Raw genomic sequence first — 26,334 nt, 5'->3', positions numbered from 1 at the left:
CGGGCTAAGCGCTCAACGTGCACACCATTTAGTCTCTACTCCAATTCCACTGACAGGTGTTATTGACCAGTCAAAGATAAATAAGCTCAGAGAGGTTAAATTACATATCCATAAAATAAGACATAGAGTTATACATTTCTGTATGATAAAATGATTAAAGTTACTTACACATTACCTTTTTTCTTTTCAAATGTGACTACTAGAAAATTTAAAATTACATGTGAGCTTGTATTATGTCTACAGAACTACATCTATTAGCTTCTTAAAATCTAGGAAGAAAAGTAATTCATTTGCTTAATCACAGTAGACATTTAACTAGAAATCGAAGGAAATAAAAGCTTCCGGTGCTTTGAAACTTACAAAACGAGATGAGTTATCATTTTTCACAGTCTTCGCATTTCCAAATGATTCCAGAATTGGATTTGCTTGCAAAAGCTGCCGTTCAAGTTCCCCCTAAAAGACATTACACACACACACACACACACACACAAATAAAAGCAGATGTACGTTAATCTAATGTCTTTACTCGTGTCATCAGGGAAAAAATTTCTAAAAAAGAAACTGCATCTTTTCCTCAATCCTTTCATTCTGTCTGCCATCCAGCAACTTCTGTTGGCTTCTTAATCCTGGTTATGATAATGGAGTCTACTAAAGGAAAAAATTAGCATCTATAAAGTGATCACAAGGAGAAGAAAATGTCACGCTGAACAGAGAAGATCAACTTAAGCATGGGGCACATAAATCAGGCAGAGAATTTCGAAAATAAAACAGATTGGCTTTCATGAAATGAAATTTGCACAACACTTCAATTAAGAACATATTAATACTTCTGTTTATTTCAACTCTGCCTTATTTGAAAACTTTAAGGCAGTTAATTTAACAGTTACCACTGTATTGATGTAGCACTTTCCAGTTTTCCAAGGAGTTTCATATACTATCTCTATCACATAGACAGGGCAATGTCTTCACCTCCACTTTCAGAGGATGGTAAAGACACTGATGCTGCTAACCTGCTCAGATTTAAAAGGCTAAGTAGAGAGCATTTGGTAAAATGTCTGCTTTAGTCAGTGTCTTTACTTATATGTAAATTAGGCTATAAAACAGATTTTACAAACAAAAGGCGGAAATATATTAATATGTACTTTAATCATGAAACACAATAGAAAGCTGTATGAGAAAGCATGATGCCATTTCTGGCCACGAAAAGCACCAGAAGTGATGTTGTGTTTCTGGAATGTAATTTCAGAATTATATTTTATGACTTAAATCTGCTTTTTCCAAACATAAATCTTACCCCTATATTTTAAAATACCCACAGTATTTTAGACCTAAAGAAAAACTAACTAAATAAAAGCCACTAGGAAATGCGATACTCTAAGCAAAAAGATGAATATAAAGAACCTCACATAAGGCTTTTAAATTAGTGGCATTTGGTATGTGATGCATTCCATCACCATCAAATTCAAAAAAAAAAAAAAAAAAGAACAAATATATGTCATCTGTACAGTTCTGTCACGCCACCCTGGTGTGGACTGTCACTCAGCTGAAAGGGTGGGTAAGTGTTCCTGAGGCACATTACACAGGAAGGGGACCTGGTCCGCCTACATCCGTTACAGCACGATCTGGACTGTCCGCATGTTCACCGGTCTTAACTACAATCTATAACTGTGTTCAGCTGAAGCCAGTCAGGAACCAGTCTTGTCGAGAACCTCAAGCTATGTGGATGTCATTACATGGCATCAGTTCATTTTCTTGGTGTTAGACAGTTTCCTCCCTGTACAACAAATCTTCTGGTTTCCTCACTTCAAAACCCTTACCAGACTATTTTTCCTGTAAATTTTTCTATCTTTCTTTCTTTTTCTTTTTTTTTTTTTTTGAGACGGAATCTCACTTGCTCAGGCTGGAGTGCAGTGGCGCGATCTCGGCTCACTGCAAACTCCGCCTCCTGGGTTCACGCCATTCTCCTGCCTCAGCCTCCCGAGCAGCTTGGACTACAGGCACCTGCCACCACGCCTGGCTTTTTGTATTTTTAGTAGAGACGGGGTTTCACCGTGTTAGCCAGGATGGTCTCGTGCTGTCAATTTTTCTAAACCATTACATGCTGCCAAACTGTCTTAAGCATGATATCCTGAACAACTTTGATGACTGAGAGCCATTGTTAAAAATACCAGTCAGGGGCCGGGCGCGGTGGCTCACGCCTGTAATCCCAGCACTTTTCGAGGCCAAGGCGGGCGGATCACGAGGTCAGGAGATCGAGACCATCCTGGCTAACACGGTGAAACCCCATCTCTACTAAAAATACAAAAAAATTAGCCAGGTATGGTGGTGGGTGCCTGAGGCAGGAGAATCGCTTGAACCCAGGAGGCCGAGGTTGCAGTGAGCCGAGATCGCGCCACTGCACTCCAGCCTGGGAGACAGAGCGAGAGACTCCATCTCCAAAAAAAAAAATTAAAATTAAAAATGCCAGTCATTATTTGGAGATAGAATAGACTGCCTTCCTCCACCCCGCCGGGGTCGGCAGTCAGTTCCATCAGCATTCCTATGACCAATATTTTGTAAAGCCCTTGGTATACTCACTTTGCATTAACTGTTTGGGTCTCTAAAAGCCTTTTTTTTTTTTTTTTTTTTTTTTTTAAACCTAATTCAATCTATGTGATGAGAATGTGGAAACTTGGAAAAACACTGGCATTCTGGTAAGTGGGGCATTACCTTAATACTAAATATCTACTGCTAGACCTTGGAGTCCTTAAAATCACACACCATCCTACCAAATCATAAGAAAAAGACTTTGATTGTCCATCTTTAAAGGGTTTTCCTAACTTGTACATAAAACCAGTAATGCATATCTTACTTTAATATTACTTAGATATGGCTAAAAGGATTATTTGAGTCAAATTTTTCATTGGTTCTTTTCTTTTCCCGTGTGTGTGTGTGTGAGAGAGAGAGAGAGAGAGAGAGAGATCCACTGATTCTACTCTTCTTGTATTGGCTTCAAATAACCTGGTTGTATCCCCTGTGCCTAACTCAGTCAGTATCAGGTCAAAATGATGCTTGGCAAATGTTTTGCTGAATGAATGTATTATCAGAGGTTCCACGGGTGTCCAGCTCTTTAAATGTGAGGACATTTTTTGCTTATCTGTGATGGTGGATATCATGAAAATTATGCACAAACCCTTTTTTTTTTAAATAGCTCATCAGCTATCGTTAGTGTATTTTATGTGTAGCTCAAGACAATTTTTCTTCTTCCAGTGTGGTCCAGGGAAGCCAAAAGGTTGGAACCTGGAATTCTAGAAGTATTTGGGGAGGGGATGGTGGTGAGCCAAAGGCAGCAAGAAGATTTATGGGTCCTCAGAGTCACCATGGTAATGGTGGACTCAGGCACTCCTCCGTCCCTGTTGTTGGTCCCACTACATTGTGTCATGGTATCACTCCTACTAATGGATTTGTGGACACTGGTGAGACTGAGTAACGATCTCAAAAACTCCCCAAATGAATCCCCAAAAACCTGGTACAAAGCCAATTATCTTAACATACAGAAATTAACATGAGATAATTTCTGCGTTGAACAATTTCATAATTAGATAAATGGTGCTAACAGATCTCAACCAAATTATGAAGGCATTTGTAAACCATCAGGGGGCAGTGACTATTCACTTTTCCTTTAAAACTGGATGGGCAATGTCCCTCGTTTCTATTCTATGTTATTTTGGAATGTAGAAAACAAGCAGCCTTAGCTATTGAAATGATTTTTAAAGTTCTAAATATTTAGAGTTATATACTGCTTTCAAAGTTTACCAGTCATAGTGAAAATTATACTCCTGGGTTTATCACATAGTATATCATATACATTTGCTATATGATATAGCATGAGTTCGAAATGGTTAAAAATATATACCTCTTTCAAAAGTCCAGTTCAGCCAGCAAGGGGACTTAGGTTGAGATCGGTGTGTACCTTGCAGGCCTGGCAGGGCAGAGCTGCAGGAAGGTTAAAAGCAGGCAGCAGCAACCAATCACATATTGAAAACCAGACTCTAATCTCAACTGGCAGGCTCTCATTACTTGCTACTTGCTATCTATCACCTTTCTGTCTTAGTTCAGCACAGTTTAAACCAGATACAAAGTCGTCCTGAAGATGACTGGAAACACAGGGAGACAAGTGGGGTGGCTTGAAGGTATCATTTGTAGGTGACGGTCAAGTTTTAGAACTTAATCATTTTCAAATCTGCTCTGAAACTGCACTGTGTTGAGGCTTTGTGAACTCTGTGCTAGACTTTGAGGGTCTCTAAGAACAACCTCTCATGAGGAAAGAGGGCACACAGAAGCTGTACTTGCAGCTTGGTGGATACTAAGGGGATATAGCCAAATAAGACCTTTAATTTTGTTATAAAAAGTACACCAAAAGTTCATAAATAAATGTTTATTTCAAGTTTACTTAAGTATGGTCACTTTAATTTTGAAAACTGATTTGCTTATATTTGTTCATATTTCGAAAATGAAGATTAAATTTAAAAGGTAAACATAAAAGACTGACCACACCGCTCACTAGGATGGCTTTAATAAAAACACAGATAATGCCAAGTGCTGATGAGGATATGGAGAAACTGGAACTCTCACATGTTCCTGGTGGGAATGTCAAATGGTACAGTCTCTTTAAAAATGTTTAACAGAATTACCATATGACCCAGCAATTTTACCTCTAGGTATCTACCTAAGAAAAATGAAAACATATGTTCTCACCATAACTTGTACATGAGTATTCATAGCAGCATTAATTACAATGGCCAAAAAGTAGAAAAAAATCCATATCCATTCACTGATGAATGGATAAACAGAACGTGACACATATTTAATATTATGGAATATTATTTGGCCATAAAAAGGAATGAAGTACTTATATGTGCTAGAATCTGGATGAACCTTGAATATATTATGCTAAAAGAAAGAACCATCAGGGAGGACCACATATTATATGATTCCATTCACATGAAATGTCCAGAATAGGCAAATACATAGAGACAGAAAGTAGATTAGTGCTTGCCAGGAGCTAGGGGGAAATGGCAGGTGACTGCTAATGGGTATGGAGTTTCTTTTGGGGTGAGGAAAATGTTCTAAAATTGATTATGACAATAATTGCATAATGTGAATATACTAAAAACACTAAATTGTACACTTCCAATGGGTACATTGAATGGTATGTGAATTATATCTCATTTAAATTGTTTCAAAAAAAGAATGAGTAGATAAACAAGCAAATAAATAAAGGACTGACAAAATCAGGGGCCTAGAAATGCCCTCCCCTTTGGGTTTACAATTCATACTACCGATGTATACACATGGTTCCTTGGAATTTAACTTTTGCTTATAAAGTTCAATGTAAAATCACAAACCAGTGGTATCAAATCAACCAAAAGAAACTGTGACCTTGGAAAGTACAGACTTTTCACATTGTAACTATAACTTCAAGGCAATCATTCAAGTGGGGTGAAGAAGTAGCAGACAGGGACACCCAGCAGGGGGAGAAGTAACTTCTTGACGGGACCCTTCCAGGGTGTGACCATTCCCTACCGTGCTTGTTAAGTATTTCATGTTCCTCAGTTGTGTTGGGGAAGAAAAATTGAGAACGAGTATTCTAATATTTCTAAAGACATCAGCATACCTACTGCTTAACTACCATTAAAATCAACCTGGGAAAAGCAGCATTGAAGATTGTGTGCACAGTGGACACATGCAGTATGACATGCAAATCGGCAATGACCGGGAAGCATGGCCCAAAGAAGCTGCTGCCTTCTTTGGGAGAACGTGCTTGCCAGGGATTGATTTGACTCAAAGTAAAATCTAAGTGGGGGTAGGCATGCTACTCACATACAACAGGGATCCACTCTGTAGTTTAAAATGACATCGAAACGAAATGTTAACGACAATGATTTATGTGTTCCATAGGGAATTTGGAAAACCTAAATCTGTGTATTAACTGCTTAACACTATTTCAATAGCAACACAAGTACATATTAAAATGACATTTAGCAAGTACCTCTAAAGCATAAAGAAAACCTGGTTTCTGGTCCAGATTTTCCTTCTTTAATTGGCAAAGAAGCTTTTAAACATCCTACAGGATAAAGATTATTTCATTTACCCTCTTCATTTGTATCACTGGTCTATTCTGCAGCTAAAGGAGCAAAAGGACATCATAGGCCTTCACAGGTACAGTACAGCTTGGGTGGCTGGCAATCTCTTAAGAATCTTAAGAAAGATATCTTAAAATCTCAGTGTCTATGACAATTCCTTAGATATTTACGATTATTTCTTTATATTAACAGATCATTTCTATAACTCAATATTATTGTTTCTTGCTTTATATCAGCTTTGTATCATTATGTTTGTGGAAGACCAACCAAAACCATTCCAATGCTAGGGAAAGGATTAAATCCAAGTATAGATGTCCTACTCTATCCAAGGTATCTGGCTCAGGTCTGCCCTCCTTCTCCTCCCAGGTAGTGAGAAATGGAGGTCATGCTACGATTCTTGGTTTGTTCACTGCTATGGTCTATGGAGCTAAAAGGCAGGCATCTGATAACTAGGAAGAATAACAGTCTTCCACTACTTGCCCAGCATAAAGAAAATTGTAATTGATTTTACTTTACTTATTTATAGGATGAGGTCTTGCTCTGTTGCCCAGGCTGGAGCAAAGTTGTGTGATCATAGCTCACTGCAGCCTCAAATACCTGGGCTCAGGCCTTCTGTCTCAGCCTCCCAAACAGCTGGGACTATAGGTGTGTACCACTGTGCCCAGCTCTAATTTATTTTATATATTAAATATAATTGGGCCTTTGGTTTAAAACACATACAGGCATAAACTATGCCATGCCATAAAACTTTAACAGATCAGAAATTCGTTAGCTCCAAAGGTACAACTTTTAAAGGGGCAGCCCCAAATTCAAAATGTAGTTGGGGGGGCACAAAGCTAGGTTTCCATGTGTCTGGTAAGTATTAAAATAATTCCACCTAGTAAATGACATATGAAACCATAATTTATAGGCTTCATAAACATGCAGTTCAATGTCATGATAAAAGGGCAAATAAATATTAAAATTTATCGAGAAAACAAATTTAAAGCAAAACGGCATGCGCTTCTCAAGAAAGAATAAGGCTCTAAGCAATAAATTTTCAAAATTAAAATTTTTTAATGACAGATTTCACTTAGAACTAGTGGCATTTGATTCTAGCAGAGACTCAATCTACAGACAGAAATTAGTGCAAACACTCAAGACTAAGAAGCATAAAGAAGAGCACTTGCCTGGTGTTTCACTGGTTTAGGCGATTCCTGCTGTTCATTACAAACAGACAAATGCAAATGTTAGCAAGTTTGAGTCTTTGCCTAGCAGTAAGCCATTTCCAAAGCACCAAGCCAATGTGCAGTTGAAAACTGTGGAAGCTGGGTTGGCTGGCGTTCTCTCAGGCTGTATTAACTACCACTTCTGCATGTCTAAAAATTAAGGAGAACTGACATTTCTATTCTTGCCCTTTTTCTATCATCACTTCTTCCCATATCTCTACCGTCCCCTCAAGCCGCTGTGGGTAGTAGCAAGAGGCTACTGCAAGTTCAGAAAGAACTGCTGAAAATAGGCGAGCATCTTCTTTTGGTGGAAAATAAGTCTTCATAAGCACTGCTGAACGATTCTCAGCAAATCTTTGCAAGAAATTAGGCATCAAGCCATAGCCATAATTCCAGTTTGCCCTGTCAGAAAGCCTCTTTAACAGCAATTTCCTTGTATCCTAGCCTCTGGGGTGGAAAAAAGCGTTGCTGGGTAGGTGGCGGGGAGCGGGTGGAGACAAGGGAGCTGTCAGTTATAGCAGTGTGGAGAGTAGACTGGCTTCCTTATTTTTGTTTCTGAAATTATAAAAGAATAAGAAGATGATTTAAAAAACAACAGAGCAGAAACTTACAGGAATATTATGGTCCTTTCTTCCTTTATGTGAAGAAGCAACATGGGCAAGGTACTGAATAACTTTCTTTGTATTTTCTGTCTTCCCAGCACCTGACTCACCCCTGAAAGAAAGAATTAATATAGGCTGCTTTAACGAAAGCACAGCACATGCATTCCAAAATTACAACTGATAAAATTAAATTGTATTGGAACAATTATTAATAAAAATAAAAAGAGAATAGAAAAAATAACTATCAGCAGTAGTTAGAAAATTATTCTTGTAAGAGGTATTAAATAATAAACCCAAATAATTCTTTTTTTTCTTTGAGACAGAGTCTCACTCTGTTGCCCGGGCTGGAGTGCAGCGGCGTGATCTTGGCTCACTGCAACCTCTGCCTCCAGGCTTCAAAGAATTTTTGTGCCTCGGCCTCCTAAGTAGCTGGGATTACATGCACACACCACCATGCCCGGCTAATTCTTATACTTTTAGTAGAGATGGGGTTTTGCCATGTTGGCCAGGCTGGTCTCGAACTCCTGGCCTCAAGTGATCTGCTCACCTCGGCCTTTTAAAGCACTGGGATTACAGGCCTGAGCCACTGCGCCCAGGCAACCCAAATATTTCTTGATAGATGCCAGTAAGAGGACACAAGAAAATGTTCACGACATTCTTTTTTCCCTTGGGGGTGGGGGGGTTCTACCAGAGAAGTGAAATTTATTAGAACATTCACGAAGAAAACTCCTCAGTACCATAAACATATCCAGCACTGCAAACAGAGAATCCCTAAAACAATTAAATTAATTATGATTTAATCTGAAAGAGCTGAAAGAACTGAGATGCCTGCTGGTATTGATACTCATCTTCAAAGCCACTGCAAGCCTTCTCAGATCCCCCTCTCAGAGCAGGCTAGTGACAATTCGCTTCCTGGTGCCAATGTTGTGCCTCATTCACCCTTGTTAAGGATCTTCCCATTATTTGCTGGCCTCATAGGCTGGGTTCCTGATGGCAGGGGCTATAGCCTCATTTATTTATTTATTTGTGTTTTGTTTCTTTCTTTCTGTCTTTTTTTTTTTTTTTTTTTTTTGAGACAGTCTTGCTCTGTTGCCCAGACTAGAGCGCAGTGGCGTGATCTCGGCTCATTACAACCTCTGCCTCCTGGGTTCAAACAGTTCTCCTGCCTCAGCCTCCCAAATAGCTGGGACCATAGGGGTGCGCCACCATGCCTGGCTAAGTTTTTGTATTTTTAGTAGAGACAGGGTCTAGCCATGTTAGCTAGGCTGGTCTCAAACTCCTGACCTCAAGTGATCCACCTGCCCAAGCCTCTGTTTTGTTTCTTTTTAATCCTTGTAACTTTTCCCAGTGTTGACACATAGGCAGACATAACTTGTTGTCAAAATGAGTAAATACTATGAATTTTGTTGTGTGAATGAGGACAAATGCCACCATTTTAAATGATTCATATTTACAAGCAAGGCTGGCACATTTCAAAAGTTTTCATTTCTACTTTGTACTAGGCTTGAAATTCAGACAAGCTGCTACGCACACAGCGAGACCTGAATTACGGCCTCTGCTCAAACACTGAAGCTCCCCTAAGACATGATCAAAGCAAACCTAACTTCACAGTCAACAAAATTCTCAATTTGGATTATAATAAAAATTTCAATATCTAATTAATTTTTCTTTTAAAAAAACACCCCGAACTCAAAAATGTTATTATATACATTGCCAACGAATAATCCTCTAAGCATTTAATCCTTGGATTGAAAATCTAATTTTTCTAACAAAGCTGGACTCTTTCTTGGAATTGTACCTAGAATTGCACTATCTGGGCCGGCCACAGTGGCTCATGCTGGGACTTTGGGAGGCCAAGGCCGGAGAATCGCTTTAGCCCAGGAGTTCAAGATCAGCCAAGGCAGCATAATGAGACCCCTATCTACAAAGAAAACAACAAATTAGCTGGGTGTGGTGGCTCCCACCTGTAGTCCCAGCTACTCAGGAGGCTGAGGTGGGAGGATCTCTTGAGCCTGGGAAGTTGAGGCTGCAGTGAGCTGTGATTGTGCCACTGCACCCCAGCCTGGGAAACAGAGCAAGACCCTGTCTAAAAAAAAAAAAAAATGTACTATTTGAAGTGTCCAAAACTTAAATTTTTTGGTAGTTTACTGAAAAATTACTGGTTGCATTATCTTCTTAACTCTGCACCCAGATAACCACAAACTCAACCGCAGGGAAGACTGGGTGAAGGAACCCTAGTGACCAACTGTTGGCCTCAGTAAAGAAATTTTCTTCTCTGGGCCTCAGTATCCGAAATCTGTAAAATGCAGGCATTGGATTAGATCCTTTCTAGCTCCAAGAGCTGATAATTCTAGATATAACCCACTTAATGGTTTATAAGACTATTTCCTATGTGAAGCTTATTAACCACCCCTCATGTTATCGTAACATTAGTTCCCTTCTGATTTGCCACCCACAAGTGTTTGAATCTTAGGTACTCCAATCTACCAAACTTTTATTTTAAGGTTTCTGCCCACTATTCATGCTAAAAGAGGCCTTTCTGGCAACCAAGATTACATCAATCTGTACTCTGATTTTTATATCATCTGTATTATTAAATCCATCTGTTGGATTTCTTTTACAACTTTGATAGTTTCACTTTTTACAGCTGAATCTTCAATCTGAAAAAAATTTTATGATTTCAGGTAAGAATTTAATCTAATTGTTTCCCCTGGATGATTCAGCCCACCTCCCAATATCAATGACTGACAAAGACATTCATTCTCAGGTGATATAAAATGTTATCTTTTAGACAGGCATGGTGGCAGGCGCCTGTAATCCCAGCTACTCGGGAGGTTGAGGCAGGAGAATTGCTTGAACCTGAGAAATGGAGGTTGCAGTAAGCCAAGATGTTGCCACTGCACTCAAGCCTGGGCAACAGAGCGAGACTTCATCTCAAAAAAAAAAAAGTTATCTTTATCTTATTCTTATTCCCCATACATGTGGCTTATTTCCAAGCCAGCACCATATTCAGTGGTTCTGAAACGTGACTAACCAGAGCACCCACCATCATCCTTCTTTTTGAAAAGAGTAAAAAGAAATCAAGTAGACTCTGAGGTTTATTTTTTTAGATAAACTTCAAATAGTTTTTTTCTGTTATCTCTTCCCCATCTCCCTGCCTCCCAAATAAAAAACGATAGGTAGAATTTTGAGTTAAATGGTATCAATATTCATCTTATTTTTTTTTTTTTTTTTTTAGGAGAAATGATGTCTTCATCCCTGTGTCTCCCAGGTATAAGTTTTGTATTTTTCTAAGTTCAAAACAAGCAAGGATCATGTTTGCCTTATTTATCCTTAAACTCATAGTGCCTAGCAGAGTTAAGTGCTTGATATAGGCTGCTGAGTCAATGAATGAATGTAGGTCCTACATATTTTTAAAGTTTATTTCTAGGCTCTTTTTAATAATTTTTGTTCCTATCAATCTCTTTTCATCACCATTATATTTTCTACCTGGCTACTCTTGGTACATAGATAAGAAAATAGTTTCTATTCATTCATTCAATCACTTATTCTTTCAGCAAACATTTGCAAATCAACTTCTGTGTGTCAGGCATTCTTCTGAGTGCGAGGGACAGAGTGTGAATATAGTCCATGTCCTTGTGGGGCACAAGGCTAGAAGAACAGACATAAAATAAATAAGAACAGATAAGATTATTAGATTACAAGGATATAAGGAATGCTGCCAAAGACACTAAAAGGAAAAAGAGAAGGAAGGACAGCCCCTTCTCTAGATATGAAGGTCAGGGGAGAGGCTCTTGAAAGATGAGCAAGAACTGGCAAGTGAAGAGCTGGGGAATGTGTTCAGGAAGATGGAGAGGTACATGCAAAGACCCCAAAGCAGAAAAGAGCTTAGCATAGTCCAGGGACTGATGGCCAGGTGCCAGGATTTGATATAAATAACAATCAGGGAGGGAGTGGCGAGAGAGACAGATGGCGCAGGAAGGGGAGGGGTGCCATGGACTCCAGAGGTCATGGTAAAGAATCTGGGTTTTATTCAAGTGTAATTTCTTAATAGCTATGACAGTGGTCTCTCTGTTTTGTTCTTAACAGCATTCGAAATACTGAGTGTTTCCATATTAATCGTGATGTTGGTTGTTGGTTTCAAAAAGATAATTTCTTATCACAACAAGAAATGGGCCTCTTTTTTAGACTGATGATGACTTGTCTCAAATATAGTTATGATTGTTACTTTCCAGCCTGGTTTGTCTCTGTGGTTTCCCAGCTAACCCCCTCAATGGACATGCTTCAATGTGTCCTTAAAGCATTTTTTCCTGCCTGTCACACTTACGCAGCCATACTTCAACAATTGCTTATGAACTCTGCTACATTTTTTTTTTTTTTTGAGACGGAGTCTTGCTCTGTTGCCCAGGCTGGAGTGCAGTGGCGCAATCTCGGCTCACTGCAAGCTCCACCTCCCAGGTTCACGCCATTCTCCTGCCTCAGCCTCTCCGAGCAGCTGGGACTACAGGCGCCCGCCACCACGCCCAGCTAATTTTTTGTATTTTTTAGTAGAGATGGGGTTTCACCGTGGTCTCGATCTCCTGACCTTGTGATCCGCCCGCCTCGGCCTCCCAAAGTGCTAGGATTACAAGCGTGAGCCACTGCGCCCGGCCTTGCTACATTTTACATATTTCGGGTCTAAGGTAACTCTGCTGGAGAAAATGTGGCTTCAAAGATAGATACATTCAAAATCTTACTGTTGAGCTCCCAAGAGGATAGATTATGGATCTTATATTGCCCACTATAAAATTGGGATAATAGCTCCTAATGCATAGGGTTGTTGAAGAAAAAATACAGCTCAACTAAAGCATATAGGTGGCATTCAGTAAACATTATCCATTATTGTCCACTCAAATATTCATCTACTATACATGAGGTGATTTGAATTACTAAACTTTATGAATCAATAGTTAGGACAGAGGTTAAGAACCTGAGCTACAGAATCAAAATGACCTGCCTAGATTCAAATCCTTCTGCCACTCCCTAGCTATGGAGCTTTAGGCAAGTCACTCAGTTCTCTGAGGCTCAGTTTATATGCCTTTATAATGAGACTTCATAGGACTGGGATAATGTGGGAAAGGGCCTAGCACTATTCTGGCCAAAAGGCTCTCAATAAATGGTAGTGGTGATACCAATATTTATGATAATGATCAATGATGATGATGATGAAGATGGTAATGGAAATTTTTAAAATCTGATTTTAATGAAGGAGGTGGCAGGATCAAAGGAGTATAAATGTCGGAAAAATAGAAAAAACAAAATGAAACAATGAGAAATGGCACATCTGTCCCAGATGGAAACAGAGGAGGTAACTAAAAGCAGCTTGAACAAAAGCAGAGGGAAGAAAGCCAAAAAGAAAGCTCAGCAGACTTCTAAGAAAATTAGTTAGGAGAATCCTCAGAAAAGTGAACAACAGGCCAAGACCTCAAAGAGGGAGGACAAAGGGAATCTGACCTCATTTCCATCAACAAAATGAGATGTAATGGTGAAGCAGTCTTACACTTTAAGTGGCTGGTTGTTTCACTGCTGGTCTAAGACAGGACTATGGTTAAGGGGAAAGGCTGCAGTCCCAGCATCGTGCTCTTTTGGAGAAGAAATCCTTCAAAGAGAGTGGCAGAAGAACAAAGCTAACAAGAACAAAGCAAGGAGGCTTCTAGCTGGGGTTGTCCTGTATCTGTTGAAGTACATTCGGACACAAAAGATCAGGAGTTTCTAAACATGAACATGTTTGCGTTTCCTCAATAGGTCTACAGCTTTGGCTTCTCAAAGGGATGTGCAATCCAAAACAAAAACATAAAAAACAACAGCCTAAAGAAGCAGTGACGCAGATCATTAATACATGACCAATTCTGAGACCTCTGAATGCCTTCTGGACCATGGGGATTTCCCCAATGAGAAACCCCTTTTTCAGATCTTTATTGGTAAAAATATTGGTATTTTATTTTGTCTGGATATTGGTAACACTGAATTCAGCCTAGCTTCAAAATCACCCTCTGCTTGAAGTTCTGTTTTAGATAACCTCAATTTGAAAAACACCAGATACATATTACCCCCTGTATTATCGATACCTATACAAACATATAACACTAGTAGATGACTTCCTACAGTTTCCAAACTCTCTTTAGAAAGCAGCTTACTGGGAAGAGCAGAGATTTTGTGATCAAGACTAGGCTTGGGCTCAAGTCTCCCCTATCGCACCGGCACTAGCTCATCAGGTCTTGGATAATGTGACAGTAAATGGACATAACAGAGGTATTGCAAAGATTAACGGAGAGAACACTTCCAAAGATATGTTCACTTCCCTTGCATATCTGCCTAGAACATTTTAAATTTCTATTTACAAGTTGATTTGATACTTCTTTTTCTTTCATAACATAGATATCATCGAAAGTGAGACACACAACTATAGCCATCTAATAATTCCCAAAGTTTTAGGACTTGAGGACATCTAAAATAGAGTCATTAGAAAAGCAAATTGACTAAATAGTTAACTAAATAATTACTCTCTTTTTTTTAACAAGAGAAAAGCACACAAATTCATTTAACATGAGCGTGGGGAGAATCACAGAGTTATTGCCCCCTAAAAAGTTATTCTCATACAGAAATAGGGTTTAGATCTCATACAGAAATAGGGTTTAGAAATAGGTTTAGAAATAGGGTTTAGAGAGGCTGACAATCTGATCCAGAATCACATAGTTCATGGCAGAGCTGGGAGAAGAAAGACACCAGAGTTCTAGCTGACCACAGGATGTTTTGTCAACTACATTACACTGTTGCCTTTGCTGTTTAATCAATTCTATCAATTTAGTTGCCTTAAAACTTTTAAGGTATGTTATTTCTAGCGGGAATCAACTGTTCTCAATTCTGGCTGGCTGGCTTGGCCATCATTACTTAACGTAATATTTGTATATAAAAGATAAGATTCCTTTACAAAAACATTGATTGTCACATCTTAATAGGCCATTGTGAGACAACCATTATTTTATAACTTTTACATTATACCCAAATTTACTCAAAAGGAGAAAACCAACTTGCCTAAGGCAGTTAGAGTCATAAAATTTAAACAGAGTATTCTTTAAAAGGGGGGGTTTAAGAGAACAGAGTAATTTCCTCCTCAAGGGTGACTGCTTTGTGAATTTTAATTTCTGATGAGAAGGAAAATCAACATGAGGATTACACTGTAGCAGGATTTCACCTCCAGTTCTATGGGGGTGCAAATGTGAAAGATTATTCTCTCCTGAGAGGATGCATGCAGGCTGAGTGTCTTCACCACACACGAGAATACTAGGGTACTCAGATAAATAATCATTAAACAGGCGGCTTGCAAGTGGGAGCTCACAAGGCCTGGCCTGAGTCTGCAGAAACAAAAGGTTACCTGGGGAACTATGGGCAGATAAGGCCAGAGTGTAAATTAAGAAGTTTATCCTTTTGGGAGAAAAGTAAATTACAGAATAAATGACTGAAAAAGTGAAATGTTGACCTAAAGGAAGATGCTGAGGCAAAATTAATATAGAAAGTGTATTTGGGCCAAGGTTGAAGCCAGCTGCCCAGGACACACTTCAACTTGCCTTGGGCCTTTGTTACAAGCAGTTCTTAAAGGAAAGAGGGAACAAGGAGTGGGCTGATACAAAGCTGTGTGACAGGAATTCTCACTGGTTTACAGAGATAACATTGATTAGTGATTGGATACACATTTCTGAACCATAGGGGGTGAGTTATAGTGTCTAATGTATGGCATTTTTTGGCTACTTGACATCAGTTAGTCCAGAGCACACTTAACAGGTGGCTTTAAGAGGTAATTATCTAGTTCAAGGAGGGAGTGAAACTGTTGTTTCATTCCAATGCCTCTCTGGGCCTGATAATTTAAAGGAGCTTACACTCCTCACATAAAAAGGCTTTCTTTCTCAACAGCTTAAGGAGATGCTATCAAACTACTTAATACTGATTAAGAAGTAATAATAAAACCATGTTGCATCCAGTTGTATTTATTTATTTGTTTTGAGACAGAATTTCACCCTTATTGCCCAGGCTGGGGTGCAATGGCGCAATCTCAGCTCACCACAACCTCTGCCTCCTGGGTTCAAATGATTCTCCTGCCTCAGCCTCCCAAGTAGCTGAGATTATAGGCATGTGCCACCATGCCCGGCCAATTTTATATTTTTAGTAGAGACGGGGTTTCTCTATGTTGGTAAGGCTGGTTGCGAACTTCCAGCCTCCAGTGATCTGCCCACCTTGGCCTCCCAAAGTGCTGAGATTACAGGCGTGAGCCACCACGCCTGGCCTGTATTTTCTTTTGGTCGATATATATATATATATAGCGCTACATATGGAAAGTTTGTGAAGTTGACTAAATAGTTATTTTTAATAAGAGAAAAGGCATACAAATTTATTTAACATGGGCATGGGGAGAATCACAGAGTGATTGCCCCTAAATAGTTATCTTATGCAGAAAGCTTAATTAGCTTGGTGGTGGACTAAGTTTATGAAGACCCCGGTTACACACACTTGGAGTACTGTATTTGGTGGATCCTCAAAGGCACCATGGAACATATCATATTTTCTTAAATCTAAGATACATTGTTTCACTTTTTCATATTTTTCAGGGCACAATGTAACTTTATAATAGATACGAACATGAAAAGCTGTTACTAAATATCAGTGGTATCTAAAAAATTTTAAACTATAACGAGGCTGAGAGAGGTAGAGGTAGGTATGTACAGGGGGGACAGGACAAGGAACTTTCTGGGGTGATGGTATTACTGTCTACATCTGGATAACGGTTCAGGTTATACAAGGACTTAGGAAATGAATACTTAAGGTTTGTACATTTAATTCTAAGTAAATTTTGTTTCAAAAGAAAAAGATGAAAATACTGGGCTTCAGTTAACGCTATATGCTTAAGTACTCAGAGGACAGTGTACTGATGTCTATCTACAATTGAACTTGAAATGCATCAAATGAAGGGATTAATAGCCCAGTAAAGCGGTATGAAAATCACTTTAAACTGAAAACATCTCAGCAGCCACATAAGGAAACATCATCTAAACTTTAGCAGGACCCCCAGTATATGCAGCTGCCACTGACCCCTCCAAGGGAGATTCCCAGATTGAGAAAAGCGTGCCCTTTAGCACTGAACAGTGTGAACCCAGCTGTTCATTAGCATCAAATAGACCAAGAGAACCCTCCATACTTTCCCACTGAAGCCTTAAACTTCATGGGACTCTTTTGTCAAGGAGAGGATATACGCCTTTTATTTCTATAATTCCACAAGATACTCAACACTGAGTACACTTGTGTAAATAAGTCTTATCTTTTATCTGTTAATCTATTATCAGTTAATTTGCAGGTTCCCAAACTCTGAACCCAAGTTGCAAGAGGAAAAGTTTTCCTCCCAACATAAACAGTATAAGAAGGATTGATGGATGACAGATAGGATAAAGCAAGTATAGTGAAATATTAACAGTAGAATCTGGGTGGTAGACACATGGGTGTTCACTGCAAAATTCTTTCAACTGTGCTTTATGTCTGAAAATATTCATAATAAAATGGAAAAAGCAATTTAAAAAAGAATGGAAGAAAATAAACATGTACTTGATGACTGCCACTTTGTACCCAAGAAGAGATAAACCCAGGTGCTAGAAGACTTACCTCATAAATCCAAGTCTATTAATTGGTGACAAAGTACAAACTAAAATGGTGTCGATCATCTAATTATAAGTGCTAGTGTCTGTAATGGTCACTTTGGGTAACAAAATTAGTACTCACGAACTTTTGTTCTGTCAAACAGCAAGTCATTCCCTCCCTAAGTGCTTCCTGCTTTCAGACGTTCCCAAAAGTCTTCATCAAACCACTTCATCTAAGAGAAGGTACAAGTCTCTACCTGGTTTTGGTTGTATTCCAACATATCCATGGTGGATCAACTAAAGTAATGGCTCCAATTGTTTCAATGCCTCACTTTATGATGTTTCCCACCTGACTCATGCCATGCCTTGCCATGTCTTGCTTGGGAATGGGACAGCAGAACGTGACACAAGCAGAAACTTGAACAATGCTTACACACTGGAGCTTGCCCTCTTGCTGCTGTTGAACGCTGCTACCACGTTAAAAGCCAGGGCTAGACTGCCGAAGAAAGAGACGCCAAGTGGAGAAGAAACCAAGGCACCCCCACCAATAGTCAGCCAGCCATCCCACAGTTGTCTGCAGATGCAGGAGTGAGCCTCCAGTGAGAAAGCTGAGCCTGGCCCAGATTGGCAGAACCACCCAGCTGAGCCCAATCCCACTGCTGGGAAACCTGTAGAACCGTGCTGATTTGAGCCACCAAGTTGCAGGGTGATTTGTTGTTCAGGAAAAGCTAATTTATATAACTCCTCAAGGCTAAACAATGCTAGCAAAAAATTCATATAACAAAGCTGACTAACTCTCATCTCCTCAAACCTATCCTGCCACTCCTTCCCTTTCTTATTAAATACCAAGTCTTCTACTTCACAGAAAAGAGAAACCATTAGATTAGAATTTTCGCCATTCACAGCTCCCCACCCCTACTTACCCGCATTGGTACTCATCTGCCTCCTTGGCCCCGTCACTGGAGAAGAGTCACGCCCCTCATTAGGACCTCACTGTACTCAGACACCCAACCCCTGTGCTCTGCACCTCACTGCCCTCCTTGCTCTCTCAATTCTCCTTCCTGCCCCCATCCCAGCCACTCCCAAAATGTTATCTTCCTCTCATCAGCACTGAATCTTGCCCACACTAAAAACACCAAAAACAAAAATCCTATTGATCTCTTACCACCACTCAACTACTCTCCACCTTCCCAAACTATCTGAAAGCAGTAGGTTCATACTTGAGTTTTCTAAAAATTGTATTTTATTTTTAACATTTTTACCTCCCCTTCATGCTTCAACTGCCACCTGGCTTCTACCTCTTCACTATCCCCAGTCTACTCCAGCACCCTCCACTCTCTATTGCTGGGTCCAATGGGCACGCTGCTGCTCATCTCATCCACTCAATCTGAAGTGCTGACCCATCCCTCTGTCCCAAAATGCCTCTCTCCCCTTGACTGCTGTGCCACCACACCTTCTTGCCTCCTCATGCCCCTATGATGGGTCATTTTAGCCTTCTTTGTGGTTCTTCCTCCTCTGCCTGACCCTTGAGTGTAGGTTTTCCTCAGGATTCCACACTCTGCTTTCTCTCAACACATTCTTCTAAGGTAATCTCATTCATTGGCATGGCTTCTATCACTTTCCATGCCACTGACTCTTCAGATCTGCATTTCTAGCACAGATCTCACTCTCCTGAGCTCCAAACCCATATATCCAAGAGCCCAATGACAGCTCCACTTACATGAGCCATAAGGACCTCAAATGCAATGTGTCCTAAACCAAACTCATTATCATCCACTTCAAACCTGTTCTTCCTCCCATGTTCCCATGTCAGGAGATTTCAGCAACAATACCTTCTCTCTTAGCTTCTTTTTCTTATGCATGTAAATCACCAAGTCTTGGTAAGTCTGCCTCCTAAACTGAACACTGCTTAAATGCAACCACTGCTCTCTAGGTTCATAACTACTTCTATACCTGAAGTCCACACCATCTCTTGCCTAGATAACTGAATAGCCTCCTAACTGGTCCTCTTGTTTCAACTCTTCCTCCACTCCGTTTTCCACACTGCTGCCAAAGTAATCTTTCTAACGTGCAAATCTAATTGTATCCTGTTGTGGATATTGTTTTATTCTGCTGTGAATGTTTAACACTGAGCACACAGTACAGTAGGCACTTGATAATCAGTAAATGCTTATTGAGTAAAAAGAATAAATTACTGAAACGTCCAGTAGGCCTACACTTTGACATATGAACTAAAGATGTAAGTTTCACAGGTTAACATTATAAAATGTGTGAAAAGCCCAGACTGACAACCAACCATTAACACCAAATTTAAGCAACTTACATAATCTTAGTCTTAAAATAACTACAAGGTTTACATCAAACTCTTAAAAATTACTGCTCTACTTCTCCCCTCCCCCCAGACAAAAATAATTGCTCCACTTTCCAAGAAAATCAAAAACAAATCTGAACATTCAACATTTACTTACGTGCAAAGAATTGACTGGTCCTCACGATCTATAAAACAGAACAAAACAAACAAAAAAAAGAAAGTGACCATTTGCCTGGTTTTAAAATATTTGATATAATAAAGTTGCAGTAATAGCCTATAAAATATTAGTAACTACTCCTCTCAAGCCAAGTTAATGCCTCCAACCCCATAATATGGTCCTAAATCTAATCAAACCCCTTCATTATCTCCTATTATTATGCCAGAGTCTCTGGGGGTAAATAACAGTAACTCAGGCTTATTCCACACATCGTTTGCCTGGATGACTTTATATGCCTAATTAACCTTGATTCTCAAACCCTGCCGCATACAAATTCAACCGGGAAGTTTTATAAAAATGTATTTCCTGGCATTCCACCTCACTAAATCATTCAACTCTGGGAGATGGGGATTAAAAACCCTTCTTTAAATAAGCTCCCCAGGTGATTCTGACACCTGGCCAGATTTGGAAACCACGGCCTTTCAGAACAGCTTCAAGAATACCCACAACCAGAGAGGAATCATTGCTAATGTCATCTTAAAGGAGGGAAAAAAGTATTAAACACTGAGTGGAAAGAAAGTTGAAGGAGGATAAACATCTATAAACGCTGTCTCAAGTCAACATGTTTTATATGCCAAATATAACAAAAGAATCTAACATGATTTTAAAGTGATTAATAGTTTAAGGATCTAACTAAAATTTTCAAATAAAAAGGTGAAAATCAAACCCATATCTAGCCCATGGACAAAATTACCAGTAGAGGATGGAGAATTTCTATTCACTGATGAGTATTATTATCCCTATTTCACAGACGAGAAACTGTTCCTCAGGGAGGCTGGGTAATCCTCCCAAGTGACACGGCTACGAGAGGGCAAGGTTGCCGGGATGCGGACCCAGGGCTGTCTGCCTCTGGCACCTGTGTGTGTTCTCAACAATATGAAACAAGTTTGTCATTGCCTAGAAAGGAACTGAGCTCACAGGGCCTGGCCCAAGTAGCTTTTTTGCTGCTTGCTATGCTGTGCTTGTTTTTCCTCTGGTGGATGCCTCGGGTGCCTAAGGAGGATTTCACAGCAGTTAGGCATAAATAACTTCCATGAAAGAGAAATAAGTGCTCCGTTCACTATGTCATATTCTTTTTTACATAATATTATTAAACAAATCCATTCATATATTCTATGTATAAACTGAGATTTACAAAGAACATAGTACTGTCCTGCCCCTCAAGCCTAATTTCTTTTTTCTTTTTCTTTTTTCAGACAGAGTCTCGCTCTGTTGCCCAGGCTGGAGTGCAGTGGCATGATCTCAGCTCACTGCAACCTCCGTCTCCTGGGCTCAAGTAATCCTCCCACCTCGGCCTCCTGAGTAGCTGGGACCACAGGCAGGTGCCACCATGCCTGGCTAATTTTTGTATCTTTGTAGAGACAGGGTTTTGCCATGTTGCTCAGGCTGGTCTTGAACCCCTAGGCTTAAGGGATCCACCTGCCTCAGCCTCCCACAGTGTTGGGATTACAGGTGTGAGCCATGGCACCTGGCCCTAATTTCATTCTAATAGCTCATAACCCGGTGTTATTCTTCCTTCTGGCTGCCACAGCCAATATTCATAGTATATAGTCGATGTCTGCCTCCTTTATTCATTTACTTACACAGAGGTCACACTATATCCTTTCTTCCAACATACTCTTCCTAGACACAGAACCACTGGGATATCTCCTGCGTGTCCCTTTGGCCTCAATCAAGCTTCACCTCCTCTAGGAATACCTTCCCAGACTCTCCCTCAGGTTTCTCAATGTCGCCTTCTTTTTGTTTGTTTGTTTTTGTTTTTTTTTTGAGACAGAGTCTCGCTCTATTGCCCAGGCTGGAGTGCAGTGGTGCGATCTCGGCTCACTGCAAGCTCCACCTCCTGGGTTCACGCCATTCTCCTGCCTCAGCCTCCTGAGTAGCTGGGACTACAGGTGCCCGCCACCACGCCCGGCTGATTTTTTGTATTTTTAGTAGAGACGGGGTTTCACCATGTTAGCCAGGATGGTCTCGATCTTCTGACCTTGTGATGCACCCACCTCGGCCTCCCAAAGTGCTGGGATTACAGGCATGAGCCACTGCACCCGGCCAATGTTGCCTTCTTTTAAGTGTATTTTAGAATCAGACAAACAATACTGCAGTTGACTGCCCACTAGAATGCATTGCTTGAGATCCGAGACTGTCTTACTTCTTTATTCTCAGCATTAACAGCCTTGGTGAGCCATAGCTAGCTTTAATAGAGGTCTGCTGAGAGAAACCCAGTGCTAGGTGCCGTGTGGGCACTGGCAAAATAATGGGGCCTGGAATCTTTTCTAGTTCTAGCTCCGCCACAAACTATGTATCTATAAATGAGGCATTTATTCCTTGCTGGCTGGTTCTTCACCTATAAACCATGATTTTACCAAGTCTTTGCTTATTCACTCTCAGTATGAATCTTCAGACCCCCGAATTTTCCTGGTCTTAGCAATTTCCATAGAACTCCACTATACCAAGTTGTTTATGGCTTTTCGAAAGCAGTTTACACATTAAAGAAATCAAAGCACACAAAAATTAACCCAAATCGAATTGCCTCGTAATTCATTCAAAATGGTGTTCTTCCTGCGTCTGTACCTGCTATCATCATTGTCTAAAATTTGAGACCTACACTACAACCTGCTGCAGACTTCATTCCCCCATGCTTCTTGCTATCCCACCCCCTATCAAACAACAACAACAAAAAACCAACTCTCTTCTAGCCAGACCCATCTATTTTTGTTATCTGTCTGTCTGATCTTGTATTAACTTTGGGCTTCAGTACACGGGGGATGGGCTTGCCAACCTCCCAGATTCTCTCCAACTCTGTGATCAACTCCCCACCTCTGCTTCACTGAATCTGCTCTACCCTTCAAGGATCAACTGCAGCACTACGACAGTTTCCAATGATCTTTATACTCTAAAACCCTATACAGGTAACCAAACAGAGCCTTACGGTGTTATTCAAGGGGAAAAAACTCACTTTCGAAAATGCAACTAGCCTTCTAAACAGTAGGGACTCATTTGATAGCTCAGTATTTTCCAAAGCACCTTCTAAAAATCACATAAGTAGGTGTGCAATAAATCCATGTTGAATCAAATCATTTTCTCAACATGAGAAAGTTTTCGAATCAATGATCTGGGCTCTTACCTAAATAAAAACTAGAAAAGAGCAAATTAAATCCAAAGTAAGGAGAAGAAAGGAAATGATAAAGAAATCAATGAAATGGAAAACAGAAAAAAGAAAAAAAAAAATCAATGAAACCAAATGTTCCTTCTTTGAGAAGATCAATGGTATTGACAAACCTCTAGCTGAAGTAATCAGGAAAAAGGAGAAAAGGACACAAATTGCCAATATCTGGAATTTTTAAAAAGTAGTATCATTAAGAACCCACAGATATTAGAAAGATAATAAGAAAATATTAAGAATGACTTTATGACAAGATATTTAACAACTAAGATGAAAAGGTTAAATTATTTAAAAGACATAACCACTAAAACTCACTCAAGAAGAAATGGTTACCTGCATAGCCTTCTATCTATTAAAGAAAATGAAATTGTAATTAAAAATCTTCTCACAAAGAAATCATAGCTCTATTAGAAAATTCTACAAAACAGGTAGGGAATAAATAATACCAATTCTATATAAACTCTTTAGAAAACTGAAGAGGAAGAAGCATTTCTCAATCCATTCTAAGAGATAAACCTTACCCTGATAATGAAATCAGAAAAAAAAAAAAAAAAGACATTGCAATGAAAGAAAACCACATATAAATATCACTCATAAACAAATGCTCAAAAATTCTTAACAAAATGTTAGTAAATCAAATCCAGCAATATATATATATATATATATAAAGATGATGCACAGAAAGAACAAATGGTGTCTGTCCTGGCAGTGCAAGGCTAGTTCAACATCTCAAAGGTGAATAATCCAATTCATCACATCAACAGACTTAAAGAAGAAACACCCTTTGACCATCTGAATAGATGTAAAAAAGAGTCTGACAAAACTTAACATCCACTGATGATTTTTAAAAACTCAGCAAACTAGAAATACAAGGGAACTTCAACCTGATAAAGGGCAGTCACAAACAACCCTATAGTTAATATCATCTTTTAATAGTGAAAAACTGAATGCTATCCCTCTAAGGTCAGGAAGGATATTTGTTCTCACCACTCCTATTCAACGCTACAGAGTAAGAAAACAAAATCAAAAGCACAGATTGAAAAGGAGGAAATAGCAATGTCTGTATTTGCAGAGGAGATAGAAAATCCCAAACAATCTACAATACACAAAAACAAACAAACAAAAAAACCCTTTCAGACTAAGTGGGTCTAGCAAGGTTGCAAAAAAAGTCAATGTATATTTTAAATATCCTATTTCTATATATTAATAATGAACAATTTGAAATTGAAATTTTAAAAGTTCCATTAAAACTAAAAAACATGAAATGTTTAGTTATACCAAGGTATATGATATACTTGGTTATAAATCTAACAACGTATATGCAACATCTCTGTATGCTGAAAATTACAAAACACTAATGAAAGAAGTCAAAGAAGACCTATAGAGAGACAAACTGTGTTCATGGATTGGAAGACTCAATATTGCTGTTAATTCGGCCTCAGCTGATCTATAGATTCAGTGCAATCCAATCAAAATGTTAGCAGGATTTTTTGGGCAAAAAGCGACAAACTGATTTCTAAAATTTATACCTATGGAAAGACAAAGGAACCAAAATAAAGAATTTTTAAAAAGAACAGTGGTGGAAGACTCACACTGCCTGATTTCAAGGTTTACTATAAAGCTACTGTAACTAAGCCAATGTGATACTGGCAAAAGGAAAGACATATAGATCAAAGGAACAGAGAGTCCTGGAATAGACCTTTGTTGATTTTCCACAAAGGTACAAAGGCAATTCAATCGAGAAATAGTTGTTTCAACAAACAGTGCTAGAACAATTGAATATCCATAAGCAAAACGATGACTCTCTACCCATACTTTGCACCATATACAAAAATTAAACCAAAATAGGTCACAGACTGGGAGGAAAAAAATTGCAAATCACTTATCCAATAAAAGACTTATATCTAGAAAGGACAAAGAACTCTCAAAATTGAAAAATCAGAAAATTATCAAATTTTTAAAGATGATAATAAGATTTGGACATTTCACCAAAGATATACAGATGCAAAATAAGCACATCAAAAGATGCGTTAGGAAAATGCAACTTAAAACTACAGTGAGATGCTACTACTCGTCTATTAGAAAGACTGCAATTTAATAAAGATGGACAACACCAAGGGCTAACAAGGATGGCGAACACCTGGAATTCATCTATTGCTGGTAGAAATGCAAAATGGCACAGCCACTTTGGAAAATAGTTTGGTAATTTCTTATAAAGTTAAACACACATCTACCATATGACCCAGCGATCTTACTCCTAGGTATTGACTCAAATGAAATGAAAACTTATGCTCATACAAAAGCTTGTATACAAATGTTGACCCCCGTTATCTGTGGGGGATTGATTCCACGACAACCCCAACCCACAGCACATAAAAAAATCCATGGATACTCAAGTCCCTTACATAAAATGGCAGAGTATCTGCATATACCCTACACACATCCTCCCATATATTAATACCTTAAGTCCTGTCTAGATTACTTATAATAGTAAATAGTTGCTATAGTATATTGTTTAGGGATATGTAAATAGTTGCTATAGTGTATTGTTTAGGGAGTAATGAAAAGAACAAAAGTCTGTCTGTACATCTTCAGTACAGGCGCAACCATCCATTATTTTCCCCAATCCACAGTTGGTTGAATCTGCAAATGTGGGACCCACGAATACAGAGGGCCAACTGTACAGTGCCTTAATTGCCAAAAACTGAAAACAATCTAAATGTTCTTTACGTAGTGAGTGAATAAACCACGGAATATGCATATAATGGACTATTACTCAGCACTAAAAAAGAGTGAACTACTGGTCAATCAATCTCAAACGTACTGTGCTAAAAAAAAGAAGCCACACTCAAAAGGTTAAAGTGTGGATGACTATAGGACATTCTCGAAATGGCAGCACTAGTGTTTATTCCTAGCATTTATTTATTTTTGGCTACAGTAAAGGATAATGGGTGATTCATAAGAAAGCTAATGATTTTTGGACATTTTTAAACTAATCGCCCTATGAAATCGCCATTTCACTCTCCCTAATCCCTTCAGTCTGTGTGCC

At 39.2% G+C, this 26,334-nt stretch overlaps 1 protein-coding gene across 6 annotated transcripts in view; it reads right to left on the bottom strand.

Annotated features, from left to right (window-relative positions):
• The window catches only part of MYH10 (myosin heavy chain 10), a 156,193-nt gene that overhangs the window by 94,145 nt on the left and 35,714 nt on the right, over positions 1-26,334 (bottom strand). For 2 of the 6 annotated variants that reach the window (XM_030800300.1, XM_030800303.1), the window contains exons 4-7: positions 20,066-20,093; positions 7,945-8,047; positions 7,295-7,324; positions 361-453 (exon numbers count right to left, since the gene is read on the bottom strand). In XM_030800300.1, coding sequence (XP_030656160.1) covers positions 361-453; positions 7,295-7,324; positions 7,945-8,047; positions 20,066-20,093 — 254 coding nt within the window. The remainder of the gene's footprint in view (positions 1-360; positions 454-7,294; positions 7,325-7,944; positions 8,048-20,065; positions 20,094-26,334) is intronic. The other 4 variants (XM_030800301.1, XM_030800304.1, XM_030800302.1 and 1 more) reach the window with 2 other exon arrangements.

The sequence above is a fragment of the Nomascus leucogenys genome, chromosome 19, assembly GCF_006542625.1.
Source record: "Nomascus leucogenys isolate Asia chromosome 19, Asia_NLE_v1, whole genome shotgun sequence".
Classification (NCBI taxonomy): Eukaryota; Metazoa; Chordata; class Mammalia; order Primates; family Hylobatidae; genus Nomascus; species Nomascus leucogenys.
This window is presented reverse-complemented; position numbering and strand designations above follow the sequence as displayed.